The sequence below is a fragment of the Bos indicus x Bos taurus genome, chromosome 22, assembly GCF_003369695.1.
Source record: "Bos indicus x Bos taurus breed Angus x Brahman F1 hybrid chromosome 22, Bos_hybrid_MaternalHap_v2.0, whole genome shotgun sequence".
Taxonomy (NCBI): Eukaryota; Metazoa; Chordata; class Mammalia; order Artiodactyla; family Bovidae; genus Bos; species Bos indicus x Bos taurus.
In genome coordinates this window covers 3,038,770-3,051,730 of record NC_040097.1, presented here as the reverse complement: position 1 = coordinate 3,051,730, position 12,961 = coordinate 3,038,770, and the positions used below count along the sequence as shown (strand labels likewise).

The 12,961-nt window shown below is 58.8% G+C and overlaps 1 protein-coding gene across 7 annotated transcripts in view; it reads left to right on the top strand.

Moving 5' to 3' along the window:
- The window catches only part of GRIP2 (glutamate receptor interacting protein 2), a 103,905-nt gene that overhangs the window by 51,615 nt on the left and 39,329 nt on the right, over nt 1-12,961 (top strand). Inside the window, exon 1 of one of the 7 annotated variants that reach the window (XM_027522718.1) lies at nt 5,652-5,775. The exons of the other annotated variants lie outside the window; for them this stretch is intronic. Within the exon in view, the coding sequence (XP_027378519.1) occupies nt 5,736-5,775 (40 nt within the window). The 5' untranslated portion in view covers nt 5,652-5,735. Of the gene's footprint in view, nt 1-5,651; nt 5,776-12,961 lie in introns of those variants that run through there. 7 annotated transcript variants of the gene reach the window in all.

Genomic DNA, 12,961 nt, shown 5'->3' with positions numbered 1-12,961 from the left:
CACGCATTTGCGTTTCCTTGCACACATTTGGGATGTTTCCTTTAAGCTCGGCCCCCTTTCCGTTTTCTTCCTGTTTTGCATCGCGATGCATCCTGACTCCAGGCTTCGACCTGTCCCCTCCGCCCTCACCTTTTGGCAGGTCCCCAGACTCACACTGCTGGTCATGAGGAGGGAAATGGGCTTAGAGCAGGAAGGGACTGGCCCGAGGCAGGGAGAAAATTGGCTTCCCGGTCTCCTGCCCCTGAGGCGCCTGGCCCTTCCTGCTCTGGTCCCCCCATGCCGTCTGCACCCTGGCAGCCCAGCCCCTCTGGCTGCTTTTTGGACACAAGTCAGATCACTCAGGACCCTGTTTAAACCCGCTGGTGCCTCCCTTGGCACCGCACTCGGAGCAGAATCCCAGCTCCCCTCCTCCTCCTGCTCCCCAGACAGCCCACGCTCACCCCCGCAGCCACCCTGGCTCCTTCCCAACCTGTCTCAGCCTGGAGGCACCTCCTCCAGGGCCTCCCTGACCCCCGCCCGCCGCCTGTTATCCTGGCCCCTCAGCCCTTAGCACTGACTCCATCACTTACCTGTATTTGTGTGTTTCTCTCCTTTGGATGCTTACCTGGTGGCTCAGACGGTAAAGAATCTGCCTACAATGCGGGAGACCCAGATTCAATCCCTGGCCTGGGAAGATCCCCTGGTAGAAGGGAATGGCAACCTGCTCCAGTATTCTTGCCTGGAGAATCCCATGGGCCGAGGGGCCTGGCGGGCTACAGTCCATGGGGTCGCAGAGAGTCAGACACGACTGAGCGACTACACTTCTACTCCTTTGAGCTCTGTCCTTCCCCCAGAGCAGCAGCCCGAGAGGCAGGCTCCACACCTGCTTTGGCCTCTTGGAAACCTGGCGCCCAGCTCAGTGTCTGGAAGGCAGTGGGTGCTTTCGGGTGCCGAGTGACCAGAGAGGCAGGGCAGGGCCATGTTCACCCTGACCACCTCCATGGGGCCTGCGCACCACAGTTTTCCAGGCGTTTTGTTTAGTCACTGAGTTTCTCAACAAAACCCCATGAGGACAGACAGCTTCATCATTCAGAGGAGGAGCCCAAGGCTCCAGGGACCCTACACGGTCATCACCCCGTGTTTCTCCTCCAGGAGAGAAGCCATTGCCGGTGTCTTGCATGGAGGCTGAGAGGGAGCCCCAAGGAGCTTCCCCGTTTGTGTCCGGGCCTGGACAATGGCCCCTTGGCCTGCCCTAGTCAGAGGACAGAGAGATCCTCCAGGAGCAGCAGCTTGGGGACCCCCCCACCCATTTCTCTTTCTTCCTGTGTCCGTGAGTGTGCATTTCTCAGGGGGGCCTGCAAGTGGGATGTTTGTGTAGATAGCATCAGCAGGGCCTGGGTGTAAATCCCACTTGGTCCTCGGACTCTGTGTGACTCAGAGCAAGTGGCTTCATCTCTTTGGGCCCCAGTTTCCTCACGTCCGAGGAATATGGATGAAATGAGAAGACAGGTGTAAAATGCTGAGGATGCGGCCGGGCGCAGAGCTTCTCCGTGAAGAGCCCGCTGCGGTTCCTCTCGCCTCCCGAGCCTCACCCTTCCCCGTCTCTGCACACAGCCTGCCGGAGCCCACCTTGCCCTCCAGGGCTGGAGGGAGGCTGGGGTGAAGGGCACTGGGGACCGGCAGGTGTCAGCCCGGGGGCCCACTCCCAGGCACAGCCCAGGTGTGGCTTTACCCCAGATCTTAGTGTCCTCATCTGTGAGATGGGGACGATAGTGCCCACTTACGGAATGTCTGAGAGAGGAGAGGGGAGTGATTGTCTTGGCCTGGCCCTCGGGGTAGTGTGAGGAGGGAGGGAGGGAGACCAGGAGGAAGAAGCAACAGAACAGCAATAAATGGTTTATCTCTTGTCCTCGGATCGCCATCTCTGCATCCTTCCCACCCAGACTTCATTTCCGGCCGTCATTCAGGGTGTCTGGCAGCTCAGGACATGATCTGTCTGCGTGGTGATGACGAACCAGCCCTGGGGTCTGAGAGGAGGGACAGGCTGGGGTCCAAGCCCCACTCTGCTCTGGGGGAGGGGGATTGGGGGGGCTCCGACATTACCTTCTCTGGGTCTGTTTTCCCATTTGTGCAGCGTGGGGTCAGTTCCCACTCATGGAGATGAGGGGGTCACTGTCCCTGGGTAGGTGGGGGTCAGTGATGCCAGGGTCCTACACCGCATGGCACCCTCAGAGGCTTCGAGAATGCCCTGCAGGGAGGAGGTCAGGGCACTGGGCCGCCCTCCTAAGGCCTCTGTGCCCTCGCTTGTCACCGGTGGGGACACAGTTTGCACAGAAGTGATTTGCCCGGAATGACAAAGTCCTTGGGTGGCGGAGCTGGGGTTTGAACCTGGGTGCGCCTGGCCTGTGTGCTCAGCTACCTTGAAGTTCCCCTTCTCTGGCCTCATTCATCCAAGGCATTGGGATGAGACCCTTGCAAGAAAAGTGGGTTCATAAATGCTTCCTGAGTCTATATCTGGACTCCTAACCCTGGAGGGTGGGTGCTGTTATTATTCCCCTTGTGCAGCTAAGGAAGCTGAGGCCCAGAGAGCTTTGGACACATGCTCCAGGTCACACAGCAATCGATTCTTTGTCCCGTAAGAGCTGAGGACGTGGAGGTGTCAGGACCTCTCCTGGCCATGGAGGGACCGCTCGTCAGCTCAGTGGCCCTGCCTCCTTCCCCAGGCTGCCCAGTGCCCCTCCCGGGGCATCCGCAGTGATGGAAATGTAGAACACTCAAACCCTGTGCCCACGAGCGACTGGCGGCCCGGGCCCCTGCAGACCTGGCTTCTAGCCGCACGCACGCCCAGCAATCTGTGCCTCTTTTCCTCTGCTTCCCCGAGCTTCGGCCGCAGTGGACGAGAGGGCTCATCTCTGGGGCAGGGCCCCGCTGCAGTTTCCCCCGCTCCCAGGTCCCAGAAGGGGCCCTTGCTGCTCATCCCAGGGCCTCCCACCTCCTCCCTCGGGGGCCGGTGTTCTGTGTCTCAGGTCCTCGCAGAGCCTCTCGCACGCTTGCTCTTCAACCATCTATGGCTCCCACTGTCTGCAGGATGAAAGCCTGGCTCGTAACATAGCACTTCTTAAACTTCTTCCACATCCTCTGGGGAGCCGGTTGAAATGCCGGGTCAGCAGCCCCGGGGAGCCCTGAGCGTCTGCCTTTCTTGGGGGGCTCCTGGTGGGGCCAGAGATACTGATGCTGCTGGTCCTCAGCCCACACCCAGAGGAGTGGCTGCCACTAGCCCTCGGTGGTCTGGCTCCATCTGTGTCTCCCGCCTGGTCTCCTCCTCCCTTGTCCCGTGGCACTGTGTTCACGGCACCGTCCTTCCCATCCTGCACGTTCAGGCTCAAAGACGCCTTCTTGGGGGACCCCCCTCATCTCACCCCCAAACCTCTTCACCTTGAGAGGCATCTAGCCGTGCCTTTAAGCACAGACCTCTGGGACTTCCCTGGTGGCCCAATGGTTGAGACTCGTTGCTCCCCATACAGGGGGCCCCAGGTTCGGTCCCTGGTCGGGGAGCTAGATCCCACATACTGCAGCTAAGACCCAGCGCAGCCAAATAAAATAAAAAATAAAAGTACTGCATCTCTATGTTAAAGGAAAAGCAAACAAAAAAAAGCAGTCTTCTGAAAAAAAAAAAAAAAAAAAGAACAGCCCTCTTAGGCGTATGCCTGGCTCTGCTGTTACAGCTGGGTGGCCTCGGGCAAGTCAGCTAACCTCTCTGTGCCAAATATTCACTGAAACCCTGCCTTGTTCCAGAATGGACCGACAGTTGCTTTCAAACCCACTTTTTGGATAAAGTGGAGTGAAACGTGCTTGGTGGGCTGGCAGGGACAGAGGGCAGTGGGAAGATGCTGGCCCTCGCTTGCTCTCCCATAACCCGTGGTGTGACCTTTCCGGCCGCTCCTCGTCCACGAGAGTAAATTCCAAAGGAGCCGCGAGAGAAACACGGCAAGGCTTCAGACCCTCAGTCTTAATCGCTCATTTAAATGCATGTGTTCGGAGAGCAAATATTTTCTTATGAAAGCGGGTAAATGGAACTCCAAAGCCTTGGGCACCATAGCGCCCTCCTCCCTGAAGGGGCTGTAAGTCAGGGCGGTGGAGGGGGAAGAGGATGAGGGTCTGTGAAGAGCTGTGCCCCTTCCTGCCTGGTGTGCAGCTGGGCTGCTCCAAGGTGGCTCTCGGTGCCCTGGGGATTGTCAGGCTCTTCATCGAGGGCCTTATCGTGACGGCTGCAGGGCATCGCGGGCCACACAGAGAGCCCACAGGCCCTCTCCCAGCAAACGCCTCCCAAATCAGGTTCCCTCTCTGACTCGGTGCTCACCCTCCCTCCCATGGCTGAGACCTTGGTATCTCTGTTTGACCTTTGACCTCACTGCAAGCCCAAGGCACCCTGCACCCTGGGACGTACCTGAAGTCACCAAACAGGAAGGCACCCTCGGGAGGTGGGCATCAGGCAAGGAACGTGACCTGTGGATCCAGGGGTGCAAGAGACACCTCCACACACACTCAGCATCCCAGTTTGTCCTGAAGGTGCCAGTAGGGTGGGGCTGGCAAGAGCCAGCACGGGCAGCCCAGGAATTGTGGGCTGGGTTCTGTGGTGGGCGTCCCTGCCGGGGAGGAACCTCAGATAAAGCCCCGGGCTCCCGGCCACGGGCTGTACCCTCCCATTTGCTGCAGGACCTGGGGACACTTGAGCCCCATTGTTCCCATGCATTGGAGCGCTTCCAGGGAGCTGAGACCTTGTCCATCTCTTTCTCTGCTCATTCAGCTGGCTGCAACATGCTGTTCAGTTCCAAGCTGTTGACACCCCGAGTCCCCATCCCCTATCCTTCTCCCAGCACCTCTGTGGTGTATGGCTCTCTGCCGGTACCAGTGTTGGTGGGTGGGGAGCAGGAACAGCTGGAGCCCTGGAGGGGGGCCCCAGGGGGCCATCAGGGTCGTCAGGGCCATCCTAGGCTGGTGCAGAGGAAGCCAGGAGGGTGCTGGCCCGAGGCCCAGTGGGGGCTGGAGTTGTGACCAGCTGCCCCTGCTCATCAAGCCGGAACTTGCTCCGGGCTTGCTCTGTCTTCCCACATAGCTGGGGGATGCTCCGGCTAACAGGGTGCTGGGCTCGTCTTTCCCAAGTCCCACCTTTGGGCAGAGGAGACGGAGGCCTGGGAGAAGAAGCTGGAATGTCCGTGGAAGGGCCAAGGGGCTCCGAGGGTGAGGGTTTCTATACTGAGACACGCCCTGCAGACTCGCCCTGGCCTCGTTCAACGACTGCTTTTCCTCTGCCTTATGTCCTGGGAATCCCGTGCAAGATTCCACTAGCATCTGCTACTTAAAAAAGTTTGGCAGGCACTGTTCCCCTTTTCCGGGTGGAAACACTGAGTCTGGGGCGGGCAGCAGTCACTCCCCAAAGTCCCGGGACGCGTCAGGGGCAGAGTTGGCCCAGGGATCTGTCTGCCTGAGGGCCCTGGGGGCGGACTGCCATCTCCAGAGACCCCCTGCCCAGACTTGGACTGGGTGGCAGGGGGCTGAGGGGTGGGGAGGGGTGTTGAGCCCCGTCCAGGAATCAGCCGTGACGACAGCCGTGTCCCCTTTAAGCAGAGGGCCGCCCGCTGCAGTGGGTGGACACGTGCCCAGCCAGTGGGAGCCAGGAGCTCCCCTCCCACGGCCCCTCCCTGGGGAGGGCGAGGGAGGGAGCCGGTGGTGGCACCGGGGAGACAATAGCAGTCATGCTGTGTGGGTTCAGCCGGGAGACCCCTGGAGAGGCGGGTGAGTAACGGACGGCAGGAGGGGCGAGGGGGCCTGAACCCACGGAGTCCTCTGGAACCGCTGCCCAGAGAAGGGCCAGGCCTGGGACGGCCACTTCCAGACCCCAAGCGGGGAGGGTGGGCGGGGGCCGGACACCCAGCTGGTGGGCAGGTGGCAGGGCTGTCTGTCTGACCCGGCCCTGGGGGCCCGAGTCTGCTGGGCTGTCCTGCCCCAGCGCTCCGGCCTCCGGGGTGCACCAGTGGGGCATGTCCCGCCCATGTGCCCCGCGGGTGCTGTTGGAGAACTCCTGCCCTGGCTCAAGGCGCCCCTGACCTGCGGGGGCGACTGGTTGGTGGGAAGGAGGCGGGGTGGGCGGCAGGTATCGCTCAGCTGTCACACTCCTGGGTGGCCCCAGGGCTGGGACCCTGGGCGGGGCTCGGGGGCCACTAGCTCACCCTTCAGCTCGTGTCCTGAGCAGCCCCAGCGATGCCTTCCCATATTTGGCATACTCCTGGTGTCATCTCTGTACAACAGCTCCCAGGGTAGGGACTGTGGTCCCAGTGGGGAAGCTGAGGGTCAGAGGGGCCCTCGGCTGCCCCCAAGACCCACAGGGCCGAGGCGGGCTTGGCACCCAGATCTCTCTTATAGCAGAGCTCCCTGCACCGTGCTTCCGAGGGCCCGGGAACTGAAGCTCTCGCCTCCCCCCACCCCGCCCCCCACAGGTAGCAGAGTTACCCCCAGGCCCCCAGATAATAATAATAATGCAAATAATAATAGTAGCTGACAGCTGTTGAGATTGGACTCTGTGCCAGATTCTTTTCAGCGCTGTCTGTGCTTTTTCTCATGGCGTCCTCACACCACTGTGCATTCAGTTAATCTCCCCATTTTATAGTTGGGGAAACCGAGGCAGGGCGGTGTTAAGTGACTTGTCCAGGGCTATGGCTGGGATTTGACCCTCTGTGATCTGCCCTTGCCCCCTCCTGGCAACTCCACCCCTCTCTTGGCTTGGGCATATCTGTCTTCTCGACATCAGGCCCAAGAAGTGGGGATTACTTCGTCCTGCAGTGGTCGGAACCACAAGGGCGGCAGTGCCCTGGAGACCTCACCTGGAGCAACGCTGGGGAGATGTCTTCCCGCTCTTCTCCGTACTGTGGTCTCTGCCCTTGACCTGCCTGACCTTAGCCCCAGGCTCCTCACTGGCCTCCTGGGCCTCCCTTCTCCCACCCTCTCCATGCTGCTCTGGGAGGGTTCTTTTTGCTGAAACTATGATGTGGTCACAGCTTCTTATCCTGGCATTCAAGGCCTTTCATGATCTCCCTGGCTTTTTCCTCTCTGAATATTTGGCTTCCTTGACACCCCCTCCCTTACGCCTGCGGACCCCACCGTGGTCTCCTCCCCGGGTCACATCGCTTCACGATCACCCCTGTCTCACTTGGTGTTGGCACTCAGGCTTCTTCTTAAAAGGAAAAGTCCAAGATGTGGCTTCAGGCACAGTGTGATCCAGGTGCTCAGTTAACATGATTAGGACCCCAGGTCTCTGCCTCTTCTCTGCCTCTTTTTAGGCAGGCTTTATTTCCAGGCAGACTCCTCTCCTTGAGGTGCCCAGGGGACCCCTAGTGCCTTTGAGGTTAAGGGTATTTCCAGCAAACGTCCCAGGGCTGGTTCCCATCAACCCAGCTTGGATCACGTGACCACCCACTGGGCCTCTGGCCACATGGCCTCTCTGGAGCCTGGGGCCAAAGGCAGCCAACAGGTGGCCAGTCCATGCACCCTCGGCATTTCTCAGAGCCGGCTGGGGCCCTGACCAGGCAGGCTGTGCTCAGGCAAGCTCCTCTGGGAGAGCCAGGCTGGGGCTTGGGGCCTGTGGGGCACAGTGCCCAGGGCCATTTCTCTTCCCCAATGGACTTTGCCAGCACAAGTCCTTTCTCAGGCCCATTCCCTGCTGCTGCCGTCTTGGTGCTGGGATGGACCCCGAGCCCTGCAGGAAGGGGTGTGTCCCGGACTGGGGTGCGCAGTTAGGCTTGAAAGCAGATTTGGGCAGGAAGCCCCACGCCCCACAGTGTGCACTCTCCTCTGACTGCCGGCCAGCCACAAAGCGGACTTTGTCCCAGCTGGGAGGCTCAGACAGGGTGCGTGTGCGTCGGGGTGGTGGGAGGGTCCTTCTGCCACGGCCTGAGCTGCCCACTCCTCCAGGCTGGCGGGGGGGGCCCTCACCAGAACCACCTGGATCCTCGGGCAGGCCTGACCTCGTCTTAGCCCAGCCTGACCTCGGGCAGGCCTGACCTCCTGCTTCTTAGCAGAGCCCTGGTCATGGGGGGGAACCCCCGGCGCCAGACCACGGAGGCCGAGGCCTCCAGACCCAGGGAGACTCGGGCTTGCCTCCTGCCTCTGTCTCTTCCTGACTCCATGACCTTGGACAACTCATTCCACCTCTTTGATCCCCATTCATCTAACCTGTAAGTGGGAATTGCGTTTCGAATGATTTACTGAGCATTTCCTGTGTGCCAGACTCTCCATACTGGAAATAGCAGTGGTTCAGGTGTGAATTCAAACAAGCTGCTTGGGGAAGATGAGAAGGTAAAGATTCCACAGTCCTGAAGGAGGTGAGGAAGGGGGTTTTGTGGATGTTGGGGAAGGAGCATTCTGGGCAGAGGGAACAGCCAGTGCAAAGGCCCTGGGGTGCTGTGGAAGCTGGGTGTGGGACGACCATTGCACGGAGTGGAGTTGGCCCAGGACAGAGCTTCAGCAGGTGAGGTCAGGGAGGCCCAGGTCGGTCAGTTGTGGGCACATCTTTTGCTTTGATTCTCCGCTGGGTGAACTGAGTCTTCACGGCTCCTATTGGTGAGCTGGTCTGGGGGTCATGCACTCCGATGTGGTGGGTTTCAGAGGGACGTGGGACAGCACAGGTCCAGAAGGCCACGGCCCCTCTTGAGCCTGTGCTCAGCCCCACGTGATGCCGGGGTCATCGTGGTCCCCTAGAGGGGGAACATGAGCCAGAGTGTGGGCTCAGGGTCGAGTGCCGGGGGCCCCACATGCCTTGTGGAAGGGAGATTGCGGGGCTGGCAACCTCTCTGGTCATGTCCAGCCTGTGGGTGCCCGAGCCCTGACAGGGGGCTCTTGGGGGCGGGCGCTGCCTCCCCAGGCACCCCTCTTCTGGGGTCCGTTGCCCTCGTGTTTGGCGGGAAGGGGCAGAGCTGGTGATTAAGGATGTGGTCTGCTGGGGGCCAGACAGACCAATTCCAGTCTGTCCTCTGCAGCTCCCCAGCTGAGTGGTCCCTCTGGGCTTCAGTCCCCTTGTCCGTAGAGGGGGATGCTCGCGAGCTCTCGGAGGAGTTGAATGCATCAGTGGCCAAGAGCTTGGAGCGGGCCAGGCGCCGGGCTGATCAGCTCCCGTTTCCTTTGTCAGGTTTTTTTTTTTTTCAGTCCTTGGCTCCAAGTGAAACAGGTGTCTGCCTTTTAAATCTATTAATAAATTTCTTTTTGTTTCTCTTAAAAACATGCGCTGAACAGAGCAAGGGTCACTCGTGGCTGAGCCAGTGACCTCTCCACGGCTTCTGGGGAGCCCTGTGAGCTGCGAGGGTTGGGGCTGTCCTCTGAGGTCAGCCCGCAGCTGGCTTTGCTGCTCCTCCATCCGGCTGTCTGCCCTGGTCCAGCCCGCCGGGGCCAGGGGGTGATCACTCGGTGGGTCAGGAGTGCCCAAAGGAGCCGAGGCTGCTGGCAGGAGGGCCGCAGGCATCACCCCCGAGTTGAGTCCCCTCAAGACCGTCGTGGAGCGAGGGGAGGAGGCAGGAGCGGCCCATGGCTATGCAACCCAGCAGCTGTATGGCCTTAGGCAGTTCCCATAACCTCTCTGTGCCTTGGTTTCCTCTTTGATAGCGTAGGAATGATCATGGCACCCACCCACCTGCGGATACTTGCTCAGACATTCAGTCGTGTCCGACTCTCGGTGACCCCACGGACCGTAGCCCGCCAGGCCCCTCTGTCCATGGGATTCTCCAGGCGATGATACTGGAGGGGTTGCCATGCCCTTCTCCAGTGGATCTTCCCGACCTAGGGATCGAACTCACGTCTCATAGGTCTCGGCCATTGGCAGGCAGATTCTTTATTACAAGTGCCACCTGGGAAGCCCCATGTGAGGATAAAGTGGTAACAAGTTGCAGTTTCTTAGACTACAGCCTGGGTTCCAATCCTGGCCCTGCCCCTTGCTGTGGGAAGTCACCTAAGCTGTCGTGCCTCAGCCCACCACCCCCCACCCATCTGTCAAATGGGAATGGCGATTATCCCACCTCAGAAGGTGATGAGGATACATGACATAAAGCTCGTGAAGCCTCTAACACAGCACTGGCACTTAATCAGTAGGGACTGTTACCATTATTAATAGGAAAGTCTTTCTACTGAGGCGACAAGAAGGGCCACGGGGAGAACTTCACATGCGTCCTGGCTCCAGGCACCCCATAACCACACTGATTCCTCCCACCAGCCCGCGAGGTGGGCACCAGCATTGTGCCAAGACTTGGAGAGGCGAAGCGACACGTTCCAGACCGCTTAGCCAGTCGGCAGCAGGTTGAGGCTCCAGGGTCCATCCTTTGCGTCGAGCTGGCAATGGCTTCCGAGGTGGGGCCAAGCCAGCCAGGTTCGGCAGATCACTTGGCAGGGAGCAAGCCACAGCGGGTCACTCTGTGCACTGTTGTGGTTGGACCCAGAGGCGACTGGGAGCCCCCCTTCTCTCCATCGGCACTCGGGCCGGGCTGGCCCTGCTGGTGGCTTTCAGTCAAGCGGTCATTTTCTGTCCGGCCCAAGCTGAACCTCCCACCAGGGCCTCTATTTCCCAGTGGCCCCTCTCAGATGCTGAGTGCTCCCTCCTCGAGGCCTGCAGAGCCAAAGGTCAGCCATGCCCCATCCACAGCCCCCCTGCCCAGCCCCACGCCCCAGCCCCTCTCCCCCGCTTAGGCGGGACCCTGGCAAAGGCAGCCTGGCCGGGGGCTGACTTCCTTTCCCCTTTGTCAAAGCTCAATAGCTCCCTGGGGCCTCAGAGAAACGGAGATAATGAAGGCAAATGAGCACTGCTTTCAAGAGAAATGAAATAGAAGAGAAGCCCACCCACCCGGACTGCAGCCTGGGGCCTGGGGACCACGTGTAAAGTCTGTGTTCCGCCAGGCGTCTCTCCCTCCTGTCCCCCGCCACTTGCCCAGCCCGCTTGCTGAATGGGTTGGCATCACTGCGGAAATGAATTTCTCTCTGAAGCGAGTTCTTACAGGACAGATTGACTGAAGGCAAGAGCTCATAATTGCCCATTGCTGGAAGGAGGAGACAGGGGAAAAAAAAAAAAACACCCAGATAAAAATATCTCTGTTTTTTATGCACGTTTCCAGCTGAAAATTGGTGGGAAAGATGTTTTTGAAAAGCTTTCATCTCTAAGCATATAATTACCAGGTCCCAGAACAAAAAAGAGAGAGAGCCAAAGAGAGCAGGCGTGTTCTCTGAGGGAGCAGGACTGGGGTCTGAGCCCTCTGAGGGTTTTCCATAAATAAAATAATTCCCTCAAATTCTCCTGCCTGTGATGGGGGAGACACCCCCATTTCACAGAGAAATAGAGACTCGGGTCACACGGTTAACTAGTAATTCTGGCCCTGTCTTGGTTTTTGCTGTAAATGCCGCCTGTTTCCCCCTGACCTGAGGGGGGAAACTTGTGAAAGTGGGGGACGGTCCCCTCCGAGCAAGCATCAGTGAACATCATAGCGTTCCTTGTGGGTGCCTTTCTGAAAGTGGCAGGGGTCCGAAATATCCAGAAGCCCCTTACCTGGCAGCCAGCTGTCCTGAGTGGCCTCAGCTTCCCGGAGAACTCATCAAGGCCACACCCTAAAATGCATGTGCTTTCCCTGAAGAAGACTCTCTTGTCCTCGCTTATCGCCTGCTGACTGTCCGCACATAGTTGTATGCGTCTCGTTTGCATCGCGGGGTCAGATGCCTGACAGCCCAAAGCCAGCAGACGCCCCCTCCCCACACCCGCCCGGCCTAAGCCGTGACAAGCGTGCCGTCACAGCCCAGTTGGTGACATCGCAGGCACCACATCGTTCACTGGAGCAGAATTTGAATATTGGGGTGAGGAAAGCTCAGTGAGGTTGTGTTGACAAACCACAGAGACACCCCAGGAAACAGATCCTGTGCCCCAGAATCAGCCAGAACCCGCTGCCATTCCTCTCCATTGTTTGAGATTCTCCGGCTCTGAATTTGGCAAACTTGACTCTCTGCTTTCTTGTCCTTAGGAGATCTCCCCCTTCCCCTGTCTCCAGACTCCCAAACTTGGAGCCAGCAAACTTGAAGCAAAGTGAAAGTGTTTGTCGTTGAGTCGTGTCTGAGTCTTTGCGACCCCGTGGACTATAGCCCGTCAGGCTCCTCTGTCCATGGGATTCTCCAGGCAAGAAGACTGGAGTGGGTTGCCATGCCTTCCTTCCAGGAATCAGACCCGCATCTCTTAAGTCTCCTGCATTAGGCAGGCGAGTTCTTTTACCATGAGCACCCCCTGGGAAGCAAGCTTACCTCAGGTCTTCCCGGGGCAGCCCAGGAGAGAAGGATTTTCCAGTGACGGAATCTAATTTGCACGGAACAAGACATTTTAATTCCAGAATTGCCCACATTGAAATATCAGAGACGCTCACTGTCACGCAGTTGATAGAACCTGGTCTTTTTAATTTGATTAGCTCAGAAACGTCTTGTTGAATCTAAATGAAGTGCGAATGAGGGAACCGTAATACGAGGCATTATACTTAATGGGGTGTTGCCTGAATCCGTGGCTGAGAATGTGAACACGGGGCCTGGGGTTGCGTTGTGGTGAGCAAAGCGGCTGGGGGCTCACTCCAGGGGCCCTGGAAACGACTCTGGGCTTAACTGCGGTTTGATTTGTTACTTCCCACCTTCTGGCAAAGCCAAGGAAGCCTGTCCCTGGTCTGGAGAAACCGCTTCTCAATGGTTAGAGCTGCAGGTGGTGAAGGTTCTCAGGCTTCCTTAGTCCTGGGTTGAGCCCTGACCCCAGGCTGAACTTGACCCGGACCCAGCCTGAGCTTCACCCCTGATCTAAAGTTTGATTCTCAGTGAGGGGCTGAGTGGGGGTCGGGAGGCAGTGTTGCTCGCCTACAGGACAAGGCGGGTGTCTAGTCATTTCTGGCTGTGATGATGGCATGGAATGCTGCTGTCCTCTAGCGGCTAG